At 39.0% G+C, this 18,839-nt stretch overlaps 1 protein-coding gene across 3 annotated transcripts in view; it reads right to left on the bottom strand.

The window, feature by feature from the left end:
• Nucleotides 1-18,839, bottom strand: part of LOC306862811 (teneurin-2-like) — a gene marked incomplete at its 5' end in the record, with an annotated part of 193,201 nt that overhangs the window by 13,964 nt on the left and 160,398 nt on the right. For all 3 annotated transcript variants that reach the window (XM_079405818.1, XM_079405820.1, XM_079405819.1), the window contains 12 exons: nt 17-160; nt 512-779; nt 1,121-1,382; nt 1,476-1,595; nt 1,681-1,891; nt 5,205-5,351; nt 6,072-6,257; nt 7,262-7,462; nt 7,818-8,012; nt 10,538-10,639; nt 13,185-13,380; nt 14,870-15,075. In XM_079405818.1, the coding sequence (XP_079261944.1) occupies nt 17-160; nt 512-779; nt 1,121-1,382; nt 1,476-1,595; nt 1,681-1,891; nt 5,205-5,351; nt 6,072-6,257; nt 7,262-7,462; nt 7,818-8,012; nt 10,538-10,639; nt 13,185-13,380; nt 14,870-15,075 (2,238 nt within the window). The remainder of the gene's footprint in view (nt 1-16; nt 161-511; nt 780-1,120; nt 1,383-1,475; nt 1,596-1,680; nt 1,892-5,204; nt 5,352-6,071; nt 6,258-7,261; nt 7,463-7,817; nt 8,013-10,537; nt 10,640-13,184; nt 13,381-14,869; nt 15,076-18,839) is intronic.

Raw genomic sequence — 18,839 nt, forward strand, 5'->3', positions numbered from 1 at the left:
TGTTTCCATATCATACCGCTGCGGACATTCAGCATGTGGTGTTTGTCTAGAGACCAGCCGCCCAAGTTTGAGGGGTTGAGCTCGTATCCCTGCAGCACAGCTGTCCTCTTCTCCCACAGGATCTGACTGGGACACGTCTCATACTCGTACCCCACAGACACTATAGAGAAAGATTGACAGATGGAAAGAGGGATAGGAAAAAAAAGTGAAGAATGAAGGCGAAAATGACAGAGAGGGAAGACACTTAGAGGAAGAGCAAAGCTGTGCTATCTTAATTAAACACTCCATCACCGAACGGGGACATAACAATTCATTAGCTCACAGGAGGAACTTGCCGCTGGCACACACCATAATGGATGAGAGACAGACAGTCTCATTAAACTACGAAACTATCTGTGTTTTGGAGCTCAAATTAAGAGAAGACACTGGGGAACAGACAATAGCATAGACTAGAAACAAGATAACAGTTAAAATACACCTGTTTCCTGACATGACTCCATACCCCACTTACCCAAAGCCTCGGTCAGGCCGTGGACCCTCTGCCTGTAGGCATCAGTCTTGTCCCAGATATAAGTGTAAGCCAGGTTGGGAGATGCATGGAACCATTTCTGAAGGAGATGACCCTCCACGGCCACCATTAGGTGCACTTTGGCCAGGCTGAGAGGCACTAGAGCGGGGGTCATGATCACCTTGAGCAGTGAGAGGTAGCCTGAGGTCCTGGAGCTCAAATAGCAAAGTTTAAGACTGGTGCCGGGAATCTCCACCTGCTCGTGAAGCACCTGGACAGTGAGAGGAAGCGAAAAGTGGGTTAATGGCTTCTCAAACCGCTAAAAATCCAAAATTCTTGCAGCTGCTGTCAGTCTTAAAAAACCTCCTTGGCGGGGAGGTAAAAGAGATGAATTGTGAGCAGCAGAGAGAAACCATGATTGCGAGAAGGTATGAGGACGCGAACGAGTCAAAAGGAGTTCAAAAGCAAAAACAAAGATTAACAACAAAAGAGTAGCCGAGAGTGAAGAAGGAGAGTAATAGAGAATATAAAACGCAAATAAAAAGCCAACAGAAGAGAGGAATGACCTATGAATGAAATGAGAAGTGATGGTGGTGATGTTGAATGTGGCACCTGGCTCTCAGGGAGGATGTGTCTCTCTGAAGGGTTGGAGCTGAAGAAGGAGGACAGTGGGGAGGGAAGAACCACGGGATCAGGCCTGACAAAACCGCTCAGGTCACATCTGGCTGTGGTTTTCTCCTCCGTTTGTAGCACCACAGTGTCCATGGCGTAGAAGCGATTCCAGGGCAGCCACACCGTTCGTTCCTGACTCTGAAATGGAGCCCGTTCAAACCGCAAAGTCAGAGAGCCTCCGCCATTGGCCACAAGATCAAAACTAGGGAGAACCGGGACAGGAAATACACTTCAGCACATATTCAACTGCATGTGGAAGTATTGAAAGGGGTTTAAATAATGTGAAGTTACTCACGTGCCATCCTGACGGGTCATGGTGTGACCATAGTGAGGGTACTTCACAAAGGTCACGTTGACACCCACCAAAGGAGTGCCATCTGAGGTCAAAACCTGACCTCGAATTAGAGATGCCAGGCTGCACGCACACAAAATACAATATTAGAGCATGATAAATTTAGTAATTTAGTCCATCACAGTACAGTACAGGGCAGATGAGGTACCTGGCATTAAATGGGTTGATTCCTGGGATGATGTGAGTGCTGTCTTTACCCACAAGCATCTTGATTCTGTCATAAAAGGAAGGGACTTTTTGGACCTCTGATTGGCTCTGCTGAATAACCTGAAGCGGGTCACGTGATCCACGGCACAGAGGATTGGTCACACAAGAGCTCTGCGTGCAGCAGTCTGGATCCATGCAGTCAACCAGACCATCTGAGTGGAAAAGATGTCACCACATGTCATAAGCTTTAGGTCTGTAACATGCATTAGCAATGCGACACATGAATTTTGTATGAAAATAAACCCACACAAGGGTTGTCGTGATACCAAAAATTCAGTACTTGTTAGAAATGCCAGGGCATATCTAATATATGCCATTGAACATACTAATTTATTTTACATAAAATCTATAAATATTAATACAAGCATTTAAAATTAAATATTAGCAATGGAATAAAGCCTTCATATATTTCTCAGTCAATTTTAGAAATAAATTACATTTTAAAATATATTCAAATTGAAGTTATTTTAAATTGACACTTAAAAAAAACCACTAACCCCAAATCTTTGAACAGTAGTGACTAATTTACAGATTGGATATTTTAACACATATCTGATTTGTATTCATTAACTTTAATTAGCCTTGCATGTTCATGTCTTCATCAAAATAATTTCACATTTATTTTATTTTTTTTATGTGTTCAGCTTTCTTTTAGCAAAGTAATGAATTGAGTTTATCCTCAATGTTATCAATACTATAGAAAGATTTTTTTTATAGTATCGACTTTTTTCCAGAAGTACCAGCATATTTGACATCCTCAGCACACACATTTTCATTGTTTCAGAGTGACAGATGCTTTAAAGGGACTTCTGAAGTCTCAAGGTTCATCTGCCATCTTATTCTCAGAATGTGTACTTTTGATGAACCCTTCTCAGTTCAAACCCCTGCGCTGCTTTGATGTCAAGAGAGAGAGAGAGACAAATAATATGATTAAAATAACTATAATAAGCTCAAATGTAGAACTTCTCATCATTATGGAAATGAAAATGAACAAATCTATTTATTTATCCCCATTGGGGTAATGAGCTCAACTGATAGAAGTGATCACTGAATTGAATGATGCTTTAGTTTCTTTCTTTCTTTCTTTCTTTCTCTCTCTCTCTCTCTCTCTCTCTCTCTCTCTCTCTCCTGATTTCACTTTTAGAGAACTTACATCAAAGTCACAGAGTGCATCGCTCACACCCCTGAGAGCTTCCCATCCCGTTTCATCTTCCTCTCTCTTCCCGTCTCTAGTTCACTGTACATACACACCCTTTCAAACCTTCTCCCTAAATGGGCCTTTCTTGATCCGGAACAAACTCACAACAAGCGCCTGTTGCCAAAGATTTTTGCTCCATGTTGTTTTGCCTGGTGCTCTCTGATCTCTGAGGTTTCTGTGAAGTAACCCCCAAACGAAGAGTAAACAAAAGAGGGAGAAGAAAGTAGCAGGAAGCTGTGTATGTCTGGGGAACGTTTGTTTGTGTCTGGGTCAGATTGAGCAGTAAATTCAAATGCCTGATTTAGTCTTTTGTGATCATACCGTGCCAATTACGTGAGTTTCATGCTCAGAGTTGGCAGCCTTGCATCTAAACATCACAGATTGACCTCACTGCTAAATTCAAATGATGCAAAAATTAAAATCGCTATGGTTTGCATGGTTTTGTATTATGGGATCCAAAGTATTTTCACAATGCTTGATGAAAAGCCTGACCGTTTATATAAGAGAGTGAGAACACACAAAAGAGAACATGCAGTGGGGAAAATGAAAACACTTTAAAATGAGAAACAACAAATAGTTCTTTCTAAAAGCCTCTCTGTGCTCTTAACTGGTCTAGGGGAGATGCTCAGTGCTTAGGGCTGACTCTGAACATCCACTTGTTATATAATCATTCTGCCTTGGGGTAGTTTCAAATCCCTCACTCTGCCAGCCAACAGACGCATCACCTTTTCATACAGATGACTGGCGCTGCTCTATTCATCCGTTCAGAGCATCTTCATATTGCATGGATCTCCCTATAAATTGCCACAAAGCAGCACTATATAGACAAATCTCAATCTACTGTATTAAAGGGTTCATGAACTGAGAAACCAAAATTTGCTTGATCTTTACATATTTCATTGTACTATAAAAACATCCTGTAAGTTTCAGGACTCTAAACTTTCTTGTTAGTCTACACAGAAACCAAACAATGAAGATTGCTCCGAAGACAACAAGATGCTGTGCAGTGCAGTCTTTGCATTGCCTTCCTTCTAATCCCAACGTTACGAAACAGTGGATGCACTTTATTTTCAATGAAGTTTCAGACCGCGTCAGTAAGTACCTGGTCCTTTGTTCACTTCATTTTACTGCAAATTTGTTTTCAAACAAGGAACAATTTGACGCAGAATTTTCAGAAAGATTGTAATTAAAAGATGATGCTGTGCCGACTATATTGGATCCGACAGTAATGATGCAACTGTTAAACAGATCATTTGATATGAGTGTTTATGTGTTTTTAACCTAAATCACTAGGCTGTCAAATGTACACAACTGTTAGCCATAGCAGTGGGTGCCTATTCAAACGGAGCGTTTTGATGAAGGGGGTCAAAAACAGGACAGAAAATAGCATATTACTTAAATTGTTTTTTTAATGTAAAAAGGCAGTTCTATTTAAAATGCATTAAAAATTATTTATAGTTTTTACTGAAGAACATATAGGTTTTTCAACTTCTAGAATTGCAAAATTAATTGTGGTTAATTTGATGTACCAATAGTCACATTTTCTGCAAAAAAGAAAGAAAGAAAGAAAGAAAGAAATTAGACGGTTAGGTTTTTGCATTTGATTGTTCAGACCAGTGCATACAACTAAATTGTAGATGGGCTGAATCAACATGTGATGGCAAAGAGATTAGAATACCTCTCTGTAAATAATTTTTAACTTAATGCCATATGAAAGTGAAGTGAAGTGATGTGAAGTGACATTCAGCCAAGTATGGTGACCCATACTCGGAATTCGTGCTCTGCATTTAACCCATCCAACGTGCACACACACAGCAGTGAACACACACACACCGTGAACATACACCCGGAGCAGTGGGCAGCCATTTTATGCTGCAGCGCCCGGGGAGCAGTTGGGGGTTCGGTGCCTTGCTCAAGGGCACCTCAGTCGTGGTATTGAGGGTGGAGAGAGCGCTGGACATTCACTCCCCCCACCTACAATTCCTGCCGGCCGGAGACTCGAACCCGCAACCTTCGGATTACAAGTCCGACTCTCTAACCATTAGGCCACGACTTCCCAAAGTTTGTCTCAGTCTGAAGTAATAGCCGTTTATCGCACCAAATATTCTTTTTTGTGTGAACAGGCCTTTCCAACATTGAAATAACAACTGTTCAAACCAAAATTTCTGCATCTCATCAGTGTAGCTTTTTTCAAGTCTTGACAGATGTTATGCATATGAGGCCAAAGGGGATAGAAACAATTTCTGCATTCAACATGCATTTCTCACCTCCTTCATTGTCCTTGTTGTCATTGCAGGAGGTCTCCATGGCAACACTGCAGCCTGGCCCTCTCCAGCCAGTGTGGCACGCACAGTGCCAGCTGTTCTGACCCATGATGCATTGCCCATTCCCATTACACAGCCCCGGACAGCCATCTGCAAGAAAGGAGGGAAAGATTGATCAACTGTGTGATTATTTTGGATTTGGGCTGATTTAGTTTTGTGCCTAGGAAATGTTACTCGCCACTTAAAACTCATTACCATAATGACAACATGCATGCCACAGACCACTAAGAAAACCTGTCAGACAAACTCTTGATGGACATCAATTATCAATCGACCCATGCAAAATCATTACGGATGAATTTTGGTTGACTGCTACATTTTGGCTTGTGAATTCAGTGTTAACATGTGTTGTGTGCATAGAATCCATCAGCTATAATTGTCTGAAAACAATGATGTGAAAACAGTGGTGAAGAGGGAGAGCTGTACTCATTAGCATTAAAACAAGCATCCTAACACATGCAACCAAAGCGACATACATTAGTATTCCTCTTCCAGCTGGACTCCAGAGCTCAAAAAGTCATTTAATATTCTTATAGGTGTGGATCACACAGTGAAGACTGTGTCCTTTGCTCTGAATGTGATTATAAAATAATGGCAACACACACAAACATACACATCCGCACAAATATGTTTTTGTACTCTGTGTGCTGATGCAAACATGAGCAAATCAATCTAGACCAAACAGCAAAAGAGCAGCCGAAAAGTCTTTGAAAAACACTGGTGTAAAAGAAGTCACAGAACCGAGCTTTGACTAGCTCAAAGCTTCAAAGCAGGATAAGACCATGTGTGTGTTTGTGTGTGTGTGTTTACCGATGGTGCAGTGTTCTCCGTTCCAGCCCTGTTCACACTGGCATTTGCCATCCCTGCAGGTCCCATGTTTCACACACTGTGGGTTACACAGTCTCTGGTCACAGCTTGTGCCTGTCCAGCCCTCCTCACAGTGGCAAACGCCCCCGACACACACGCCATGGCTTCCACAATCTGCTGAACACACCTCTGGAGAGAAAGAGGGAGAGCTGTTTTTACATTTATTTTTTCATCTCTTACATATATCTTTATTTTATTCTTCTTAATTACTTCTATTATTAAGTTTCTTTTTATTCTGTTATTTACTTAATTGCACTGTTTTAATGATCTGCAGCAAAGCCGCTTTGGCAATGTAAATAATTAAATTGCTAAGAACAGCACTGTTATGACATTGCCAATAGCACATTAAAATATCTACATGGTTGGGGTCAGTCAGATCTTTTTTGAAAGAAATTAAAACTTTTATTTAGCAAGGGTGCATTAAATTAATCAAAAGTGACAGTAAAGTCTTTTACTTTCTTAAAAAAAATTCTGTCACATAAATGCAGTTCTTTTGAATGATGCATTCATCAAAGTATTTATAGTAAAAAAATGCTTCAAATGTTCCAAATCAGCATATCAGTATAATTTTTGAAGGATCATGTGACACTAAAGACTGAAATAATGGCTGCTGAAATGAGCTTTGCCATCACTGGAATACATTATATTATAAAATACATTAAAATAGAAATTTCTCAATATTTCTATATCAAATCTTATTCACTAATCACCCACAATCCATTATAACAAGTCAATATTTGTGCTGGTTGTGCCATGTATATTTTAATCAAGTCACTGTCATTATTTTCAGTTCAAACGAGTCTCGTTTATATAAATGATACATTTAATTTTTTATATATATATTTTAAGATTATTATTATAATATTTTATTTATGAAGATTATTTAGTATTGCACCTTATCCACCAAAGTTGGAACTGCGTTCACTATTTTTTTTGGGGTGTGTTTGTGCCGTTACCTGATTTGCATATGAATCGAGTGCAAATAAACAACGCTATCAGAGGGTGCAATTCATGCTTAGTGAATCCCCCCGAGAGTGTAGATGGATGAAAATGAAAGATTACAATATATTGCAGCACAGCTTGAGAAGACAGTAAGTGAGAAGGTGAAAATGGCTGATGGGATGGGAACACACCCGTGGAGCAGTCGGGGCCCATCCAGTTAGGGTCACAGCTGCAGAAGCCCGTGTCAGGGCTGTAGGTTCCGTGACCGTTGCACTGATCTGGGCACTGGGCTCTGGATACATCACATAGAGGCCCGGACCAACCTGGCTTACAGTGGCACTGACCGGACACGCAGCTGCCATGTCCCGAACATGTGGGGTCAAGACAATCCACTGAAGAGAGAGAGAGAACAGAGAGTTTGAAAAGACTTTTTCATTCTACTTGCTTTTTTTCTTCTCTTTCCTCCTCATCTTTCACCTCTCTCTTCTAAACTCACCTCTGGGATCTCTCCACTTTCAAAAACCAGCTGCAGCTCATATGAACATGCGCTCAGAGACTCCATTTCTGGCCAATTTCTTAAAAGCCAGATCAATAGACTGAATTTCATCGCTTTAATAAAGTTTATGATGCTTGTACCAGCATGCTTTTATAGCAGACATTTGAAAACCAAGATTCTCAGAGGAAGAGGTTTTTTGAAAAGAGTTTTGAAAATGAGATGGTCAGAAAAGCCGTCGATGCACTCATTACCTTCCTCGCAGGACTCTCCACGGTAGCCTGCTTCACAGGTGCAGCTGCCCTGGGTGCAGGTCCCGTGACCGCCACAGCTGGGATCGACGCACTGGCCCTGCGGCACGTCGCACTCCAGTCCCTTCCAACCGCTGTAGCACATGCACACACCCTTGCTGTACTGTCCATTCCCGCTGCACAGCACAGGACATGCCACTGTAACGAAGACGGAACGAAAGGATGCAGGAGGGAAAACAAATGAGGGAGTGAGGGAAGGACAGAAGACGAGGATGTTTGATAGGAATTAGTGAAAACCAGCTTCATTGAGAGAAGTTCAGGTATGAAATGTAAGATAAGATAAGAGAAAAATGAAGCATAGAGTTAATCCAAACAAAAACACTGAACTGTATTCTAAATCTTAAATAAGAAAGTCTAAATCTTTTTAGCTGTTTTAGGGGAGTGTAGATACATCACTATTATGTTATGTCCTTGTGCACTCACAATAAGTAAATGTGCCCTCCTGAACTGTTCTGTCATATACAGTACGTAGCTTTGGCATGTCTGACATGTTTTAGTAAATTGGTTAATTTGGGTGAACCAGATAAAAAAAATGATTAGTCTCTGTGTATAATCAACTCTCTGGTGGAATCCTACATCTTCTATATCCAAACAGAAATTCATAAACTTTTCTCTTCAGGTTTAACCCTATTGATTAAAAACCCTTACTGTTTTTAAATGATAAATTGTATAATCTGATACATACCATACACTACTATTAATAAGTCCCTTATGCTCACCAAGGCTGCATTTATCTACTCAAAATACAGTAAAAACAGTAATTATTGCCATTTAAAATAACCGTTTTCTATGTTAATGTTTTAAAATGTAATTTATTACTATAATGGAAAAGCTTCTGTGTCACATGATCCTTCTGAAAGCTGATTTGGTGCTCAAGAAGCATTACTTCTTATTATCAAATCCGAAAACAGTTCTTGTGGAAACCATTACACTTTTTTTTTTTGCCAAATATGAAGCTCGAAATAATGCATTTATTTAAAATCAAAATGTTTTGTGACATTATAAATGTCTTTTTTGTCACTATTGATCAATGTAATCCATCCTTCTTTAAAAAAAGACAGATGTCTGATTTTTTTGTAAATCCGTTTATTTGAGTGAACGATTAAAGAAACTATTCACCAATTCCAGTATAGAGTCATTTACTTATAAACCCTTATATACAGTTGTGATTGAATTAGAAAAGTTATAATTTGACATCATATATTGCCCTCTAAATTACATAATGGGATAATACTGTATCATGTATTGCCCCTTAAAAAGTTGCAGTATTTCAAAGCTGACTTCTTTTTCAAAAGAGTATCATGATTTTAACTATTTTAATTTGTGAGTAGTTTTTATCTTGACAAGTTAAACTTTGTTAGAAAGTTTCTCCAGCAATAGCCGGAATACAGTTTTCTGTTAAAGTTTCTGATGAAAAATTGCCTGGAATGAATGAATGAATGTAGGAAAGGAAAAAAATAATCATCCCTCACATTTTTCCCACAGAGTGCTCGCTATTCAGCCTCAAAGGCAGCATAAACACTGCTGAAGCTCTCTGAATATGGTGATAAAGCAGACTATGCCTAGTGTAATTAAGGTAAGAGATTCGGAGGCAATATGAACGGCACTCTCTGCTACTCAGAGGAGACGCCATTCGACAGTAATAAACTAGCTGTCTATGGCCTCAGGTGAGCTCACACACACATATTTCTTTTTACGAAGCCTCCACTGAGAGCATTTCATCACTCAAAAAGATTGGTCTGGCACAGTAAAGCCAACAAACCCATCAGACATTTTGGCATAACTGAGACGGGATTAATCAGTGATGTTGTGATTCATCCGTCTGGATCTCAGAGTGATGTGACAGTGTCATAGAGCCACTACGACGAATGGCCAGAGCTTATGTACACTGATGATCTGATGACAAATGCTGAGCTCGAGGGAAAATTCTGACATATGTTTCACACATCTATAACTGCATCACAGTTAAACATGCAGCAAGTCAATTTAAAACTTACTGCAAATTATAAATAGAAAAACTCATTAAAAACTCACCAATAAGTCCAGTGGCTCAAGTCACTGTAAATTAAAAATTTTATATAAAACTAAAGGTTTTCTAGCAACACAGCATGGAATGCCATAATGATTAAGTTTGATATTAATTACTGATATTAATTAGTTTACAGATCACATGTAAAATGACAGGGTGATAGGTCATGTTTATTTTTATATTATTATTAATAAGTAGAGATTTATATAATATTATTTTGCATAAAGATATATTATAAGATATAAAGAAATATTTAACTTTTTTATTGCAACACATTAATTATAAATTATTGTACAGTCATTTTACTGGTTGGATGTGCTTATTTTACTGTGTCTTACAATAAGGTCAAAATGCAAAAACAAACAAAAAAAAAATTCTAATGGTTCTAAAACAGGCTAAATATAATTTCTTATTTCTATGCTGAATAATGAATGTTTTTGACTTCGTGAGAAGAATCACAAATAAACCTCTTTGCAATTAGAATTGTGAAGGGATGGTGTTCTGACTTAGTGAACAAAATGTTATTACACAACACAGCTTTTTTGTATGACTACGAAAATGTTTTGACAAATGCTGCAAAATGAAGCATAATTTTTTAGCATAAACATTCTGGCAGTGTGACAGTAAACGGTACCTTTGGAACAGTCCGTGCCGTGGAACCCTGGGAAGCAATGACACGCTCCTGACATGCACTCTCCGTTGCCATGGCAATTCTGGGGGCACTCTTCCACCGAATCTGAGACACATAACAGATGCGTGCATTTTACAACCTCTGTTATTAATGGGGGACAGTGGAACAGAATATTCACAAATTCAGAAGACTTTAAATGCTGCTTCCCGACAAAAAAACAAGTCAGAGCGCTATGAACTGTCTTGCATTTTGTGAAATAATCTCGTACACAGCATGGCACACTGTGAACTTTCAGCCAGTGTTATTGATTCAGTGGCAATGTGTGAATTACCGTGACACATTTCACCACAGCCTTATGGGAAATATGACACTATGACTGTGGTAAATGCTAATAATGATGCTTTTCAAATCAACAGTCAAATCACCTGAATAAGTTGCGCAGACATTCATACAGTATGTGATCAGATCTAAAATGCCTCAAGAGCAAAATGTTTGTGTGTGTGTGTGTGTGTGTGTTTCTCCTCAAACTGAATAGTTAATCATACATACTCTTATGAATATAGTGGACCCAGAAGATAACTGGACACTTAAGCCACACTTAAAAATGTATGAATGTCATTGCATTAGATAAATATAAAAATGGCATCTGCAAAAAGCTTTTCTCCAAGCTAATTTCACTTTTCTGAATCATTTTTGCAGTGAATTGTAAACAACTGATCTCAAGGTGATTTTGAATGGATATGTGAAATTGGTTCTTCTCGAGTTCACACAGGTGTTCTATGAGAGCAACTGCAGGTGCATTACTTAAACTGTTTAATGCCTGACAACCAGAAAGTGTGCAAATACTGTACATTTTAGACTTTTTTTATTTTTTAAACCAAACACACTTCTTTTGTCAAATGTGTTGAAAAGTGTGCTTGTGCTGTCTTTCTTTAAGATAAATGCTGCTTGGTTTGATACTCTGTTATCTAATGCAATGGCATTCATTCATTTTAAGTGGCTTAAGTGCCCAAACACTTTTAGCACTTGATCTCTATGGATTTATTCAGACAGCCGACAGGCAGCAAAACTCCTTTTTTTGTGACAAACTCTACTTAAATAGAGAGAGAAAAAACATACACAGTTCAAAAGTTCATGGTTAAATCTGTCTGAAAGACGACTTTTTTTAAATGATTAAATGATTATCTAAATTAATCATTTAATACTATGCACTCATTGTGTACATACATGCTATTACATTGCACTTATATTTGAAAATACTGTCCTGTAATTACATCTGTAATTATTTACACTCCTAACCTTACCCATATCCCAACTCAGTAACAGCAGTGTTCTGCAAGTCAACATGAATACAATAGGTACACTGTACCTAACAATTCATTATTTTTATTATGTAAAGACACCAATAAAGTGGGACCCTTTTATTATTTTTACATCATTTCTTATCATTATTTCAAGGTTCAAGAGCTTTACTGTCATATGTACCAGAGCACAATGAAATTCTTACTTTGTTTACACCTCTCGAGAATGACAGGGTAGAAGGGGAACAAACATTACTTACATGGACAATACAAAATATGTAAAAAATATAGAATATACAGTAAAGTATAGTAAAAAAATATATAAATAAAAATAGCATAAAAAAGAAAGCGATGAAGAAAAAGAAGAGAACCCGTATGCTAATAAGAAAAACAACCCTCAATAAAAAAAATATTCACAGTATAAATGTGCAGTGCAAGTAATGTTAAATATAATTAATGTAATTATCAATGTTAAAAAATGTTGTTCTGCTTTAATTTTTTTTAGAAACTTTCCAGAATTCATGGATTAATTGAAAGCTTAAAAACATAATTTTAACCTTTTTTTAGACATTTATTTATGATAATGTAAAAGTCTTTAATAGTGTAAAAGTCACGTTTGATAAATTTTGATATATAAAAAAAGATTTAAAATGTCTATGATATGTGCAGTATAAAAATATCTTTACAAACCTCATCAAACCACATTTGTATTACATTTTTAAAACGTGTTTTAATATTTTATTTGGGAAACAATTTCTATGTTTTTTACTCATTCACTGTCATTTATTGAAGCGTACGCCAATTGCTATGTTCTGAATATTGAATGAGTGAACAAGAGAGCGGTTTATGCATGAATATTTAAACACACAATATATAAAGTACATGAATATGTAAAATACAGCAAGACCTCCTATACGCTTCATGAGATCTGCATCACTGCCTAGGCCAAATTTCTGCTTTGCTCTGAAAAGCTCCTCTCAACTATTGTAAACGAAAGTCTCGGAGTTGGCATTGTGCTTATGCTAAGTCATCACTATAGCAACCGTTGTAGAGAAACTGCCTGAACAAACATATTTCAGTGTTTACTTTTATTTTATAAATACAGCTATTCCTTCTGTGACCTAAAGAGAAATGTAAGTAAAAGAAATAAAAGCAGCTCTCCCAGTTCAACTGGTCACATTCAAACTGAAATATAAAATGAGGTTAAGGGTAGACCAGGTGTACTGTGCAAGCGGCTTGCAGTGAAACACATCTTCTAAACAGCAGGTCTCCAAACAACCAAGTTTCTATTTACCATCTTCCTTTTAAATGTTGACTTTAGCGTGTAAATAAAAGCTGGAGGTGTCTACCTAGAGCCACAGTGCTGAATGAGACTGGTTCTTTCTCTTTGCCGTCATTGTAGAAGGCCAGGTGCCAGGTGCCGGGGTCCAGATACTGCACAAAGATCGCCTCGTTCTGGACAACAGTCTGAATACTGCGCCGCTCGCGAGGAGACTCGATAACACTCCACTTCTCTTTTCCATCCAGCCTTTCCATGTAGTCATACTGAAGAGACACAGAGAGAGGGAGAAAACAATCAGCGAGGCAAGGAGCTGCGGTACATCACCTTAAAAACTGTAATAACAATCAAAATAGTCAAATTAAATCAAAATGTAGAAGAGATAACAACTCTGGAATGTGACAAGACAAGTGTAAGAATTCAGCAGACAAATATGCAGCGATAATTTGGAAATCATTTACAATTCATAAAAAAAAAGTTGCAAACAAAAACGCTCGTCTGGACAGATGGTCTCTTCATGGTAATTAACAAAAACCTGTCTTTTTAAGAGGAACATCATAGGGAACCAGATTTCCTTGCTCTGTAAAGGCTAGCTCACACCCTGTCCCAACAAATGGCAACCAGCCCCAATTTCCAATGGTCGTTGGGTTTTGTCAGATCAGAATGTTGACCATGTTGGCATTTGCTGGGTCAGTCTGAACATAACAGTGTCAATCATTAGAGTTACTGTAGATATCAAAATGCTCATGAAAAACAAATGAAGACAACACAGTAATAAATAACCCTGGCATAAAATGACCAGTTCCTTTTCAGGTAAGTTTATGGACATTTCCTTCAACCCTAAAATATACTGATATACTGAAATATACCGTAAGCTCATGAGCATTGAAAGGATAGTTCACCCCAAAATTTAAATTCTGTCATCATTTACTCAGCCTCACGCCGTTCCAAATCCATAAGACTTTTGTTCACCTTCGAAACACAAGATATTTTTTATGAAACCTTTCTGTCCATCCATTGAAAGTCCAGTCCAGGAACTTTCACAATTCAAATGTCTATAACGAGATCATAAAAGGAAACCATTTGAATCGAACGGTTTAATCTAAAGAGACATCATTGCTTTATATATTGAGCAGATTTAGTTTAGACTCTTATCAACATATAAAAATCTATAAACATACATACAGCACATCAAATATGGCAAACAGAATTTCAAACATGCTTGACGCGCAAGATCTATCAAGGTTTGTTCTCACGCAAAAGTATGTTTGAGCTACTGTTGACCATATTTCATGAGCTCTACCTATGTGCATTGACTAATACTCAAATCAAAGTCTAGCTTATTAAATAATCATCTTAAGTGATTGTGTATCTTCAGAAAACTTGCTCAATTCTTAAAGATTTCTTAAAGGCATTTATACAGAATGTCTTTATGAACGTTTTGAATTGTGAATGATTTTTGTGCAATGGGCTTTCACAGATTAGACAGAAATCGCTCAGATATTATAAAAAATTATTTCATTTTAAATGTTTAATTTAAAATGAACACAAGTCTTATTGGTTTGAAACCGCATGAGGGTGAGTAAATGATGACAGAATTTTCAGTTTTTTGAGAACTAACCCAAACAAAACAAAAAACTGAAAGTAATTAAAAGTCATGCTTTTTAAAATTTAAAAGCTCGAGAATCCAGCCCTAATTATAAGTGAACCAGACTCTTTTAAAAGAAGAAACAAGACATGAGGCGATTTGCTTACCTGAGCATGTGAAGGAGGCAGGCCTTTCCGCATGTAGACCCCAAACAGTGCGTCCTTGCCCAGGGAGATGTTGAACTTGAGGAAGTGTGGCTGGCGCAGGTGTAGCAGAGACCTCCAGAAGATGCCTGGAGGAACATCCTGACTGACACGCTGACCCAGCTCCAGCTCCCCGCTGTTTATACTGCTGTTCTTCAACACCCACGGCCCTGAGATGGACGCCAAGAGAAGAAACAAGATTTGTTTGAGGGAAAAAAAAACACAGAAAGTCTTTCAAAGACACGGAGAACGGGGAATATCCTCTGCTCCGAGTGAAAATATTTGCAGTGTGTACAAAGAAAAATCAACATATATTATTCCACTGAGACACAGCTCTGTGCTAAGGAGTGTGCGGTGTGGGCTGCCAAAGTCATCAACCCTAAATCAAACCCTGTCTTCTCCCTTGAGATCATAATACCTCTGCATGACAGCACTGGCCACACATACACTCCTCCCTTCCCAATACACCTGCTAAGTCTGTCCTCTAGAGAGAAAACTGTTGCTGTGTTGACAGCGCAGATAGATCGCAGCAACTCCAATCAGAAAATAACCCAGTAAATGGGCCTTGATAGTATCGGAAGCAACGCGCACACACACACAAACACTCTTTTGAGTCTGAAGGGCCAGTGCAACACGAGTGGGCATGGTGTTAGCTGTCAGTCTAGTCTGCTTTTTCGATGTTTGATGTGCCCTGATAAGCAGAGACAATCTGTTTCCCTGCTTGCTAAAACCTCTGGCTGCATTTAAACGAGTTATGGAGAGAGAGGAACTGAATTGAGCAAGTGCGAGCAAGCTCTTTTCCTAAATGGATCAAGCCTTCTTTTTGCAGGAGAACATGCGCACGCACATGCAGTGTCAGGTCTGAGTGACAGGTCGGTTAAAGCTGCCCGGTCTGGTAACCAGTGGGAGTCCACACCAACCTCCCTCATTAACACGGAGCATGGATGGACGGCTCTGCGCTGAACAAGAGCACCACACTGAGAGAGTGAGAGAGAAAGATGGAAAAAGTGAGATAGATAAAGAGAGAGAAATTGGGAAGCAGAAAAAAGGGGGAGAGAAATTACCCTCGAGAGGGTGCATAAGAAGAGTCTTGTATTCTAGAGCTGAAGTTCACACTCCTCAAGCTCTCAACCAACCAGAACTACTGACATCAGAGCCACCGAAAAAGGCACTTTCCTCTCACAAACGAACACTCACACCTAAGTCTTGATATATGTGGACTTTCTTGTTTAGTGTAGATATGACTAGGTCAGTCACCTCAGATCCTGCAACCTAAAACGTACTATAAACCTACAATAACTCTTATAATTTTCTAAAATAACATCATAAATTGTTGCCTAACACTACAGAAAATGACTGAATGTATCAGTATCTTAAAAGTTTGAAGGACTTAAGAAAGGTTGAATGCACTTTTTTTTTTTTTTTTTTATATATACAACTTTTTTTTTTTTTTTAATTTTTTAACTTCTTTTACTTTATTTTTATGAGAATTTCCCCAGAAGCAAGTTTGTCAGATGTAACTCATTTCTGGGCACAAATTTGTCCCCAAAATTGTCAGTCCTGTGTCTTGTTTCCCCCTCCTCCCGTGTCTCTATTTTGCCTTCCTGTTCCTGTCATTATTAGTTAATTAGTCCCGAGCCCCGTTTGATTAGTCCACACTTGTTCCTTGTTGATTTCCTAGTGTTTATAAGCCCTGTGTTTCCCTGCCCCTGTGTCCGGTATTGAACATCATATGTGTTCGTCCATCCCCCAAGCTCCACGTTCCGTGTTATTGGATTCTGAATAAAACTCTGAATGGGATATCTCCGTGTCTCCTCGCTCCTTGCCCAAGTGCAACGTGACAGAATACAGGACCCAACACTGTAAGCGGCGTTCCATGTTTTTTGTTTTCGTTTTTTGAAAAGTTTTATTTTTGTTCCAGTGTTTGCACCGCGGCATGGACGCCGCCTCCCGCTTCGCCACCTTAATCTGGGAGGATTGCCCGTTCTACGAGTTTGCAGAGGGTTTCCACAAGATCGGTGACGGAGTGGGATGATGTAACGCTTAATAAGCTGTTCTGGCTCGGGGCCAATTACCACCGTCCCGTGGACCTCCCAGACACTGCCGGCCTGAGCTGGAGAGAGGGGATTTACCGGTGTCTGGGAAGTGTCCGGGCCCGAGCCAGCCCCCCACAGAGTCCGCGCTGCAAGAGCGCCCCACAAAGCCCGCTCCGCAGTGGTTCCCAGGGGGGGACTTCCCCAAGAATTTTTTTTGGGGGGGCGTAATAGGGTCACGGCCCCTCGGGTGGCCCAAAAAAGTAAGGCCACCATGGCCTCCCGAGTCTCCCGTCCCGCCATGGCTCCCGGAACGGGCCCCGCTCTGGAGGCAGGTAGCCCTGCCCCCTGATCCCTGGAGCCTTTCGGAGGGGGGTGTAATGTCAGTCCTGTGTCTTGTTTCCCCCTCCTCCCGTGTCTCTATTTTGCCTTCCTGTTCCTGTCATTATTAGTTAATTAGTCCCGAGCCCCGTTTGATTAGTCCACACCTGTTCCTTGTTGATTTCCTAGTGTTTATAAGCCCTGCGTTTCCCTGCCCCTGTGTCCGGTATTGAACGTCATATGTGTTTGTCCATCCCCCAAGCTCCACGTTCCGTGTAATTGGATTCTGAATAAAACTCTGAATGGGATATCTCCGTGTCTCCTCGCTCCTTGTCCAAGTGCAACGTGACAAAAATATTGTTGATTAGGTACATACACACTTTTATGCTTGTAGTGTTTCTGTACTTTCTTTATCTTCTGCTCCCTATGGCTATATCAAAATATAAGCACTTAATTAGGTCTACTTGTTCAATTAAAATCTAATTGTAAAATAATTAGTCAGTAAAATATTTCCTTTTAAAGAGTCTTAGAAATAGCCACAGTAAAGTTGAATGGAAATCCCCATAGAGATTCCTGAGTAGCAAATACTCTGAATAATTACAAAATAAAAGTGTTCCTTAGATCTTACTCTATTGAAATAAATAAATATGTAAATAAATAAATACGCTAATAAAGTCTGAATCTTCTGGAATAAAACATATAGAGGGAGATATTCCAGAGCGATGTGGAGTGTACAGTATGTTATTATATAAAAGCAATATAAAGAGGAATGCCATATAAAATTATATGGGTAAGGGACAAATGTAATCAGTTTGGTTCGCATGTAACATCTTACCCTGAATTACTAAATTGACTTTTAGTGGATGGCATCCATCAGAGGATTAAAAGAAGCTTAAATAACTTTTTTCACAATTTTTATTATAAGTCCATATGAAACTAATTCTGGTATGTAATGCCCACTTTTCTCAATCCAATTGATTCCCAATGGATGAAATTAAGTTTTACACTGTATTTTCTAGCTTAATGTCTTGTTTCACTGAAAAATATGTCACATTACAGAAATCCAATGTCCTGCAAATGTTGCTTTATGTAGAAAACATAGGTGAAGAATCAATCACCTCACAGCAACCGCAAAGGATTAGTAGCATCAAAGATCCCTCAAGGTTTCAGCAATGCATTTTTTCAGTCACAAGCTCAAATACATGTTAGCTCCCTTACTTGCTTTCAATTGGACTTCTGTGATGATATCAGAAGCACATTTCATGTCAAGGTCAAAAAGACACATGAGGCTTGTGTTGAGAGGTTCACTGAAGTCCTGACATGAGTCATGTGAAAGGGCCTTGTAGATTCACATAACAACAACATTCAAATGGTGTGAGTCTAGAATCATGTTTCTCCTCCCCCACTGACAGCACACTACAACACACGTGTATATGTGCATGTCTGTCTGTAGGACAGCTAACCCTTCTTCAGAAACTCTCCATCAAAGTGAAGGGGAAAAAACACTTCAGAAAAATAGAGAAAGAGATAGAGAGAGCAAATGCACTCTAAACCCTATGCACACGATGTCCTTCCTCTCA

This window comes from Barbus barbus (assembly GCF_936440315.1).
Source record: "Barbus barbus genome assembly, chromosome: 43".
NCBI classification, from domain to species: Eukaryota; Metazoa; Chordata; class Actinopteri; order Cypriniformes; family Cyprinidae; genus Barbus; species Barbus barbus.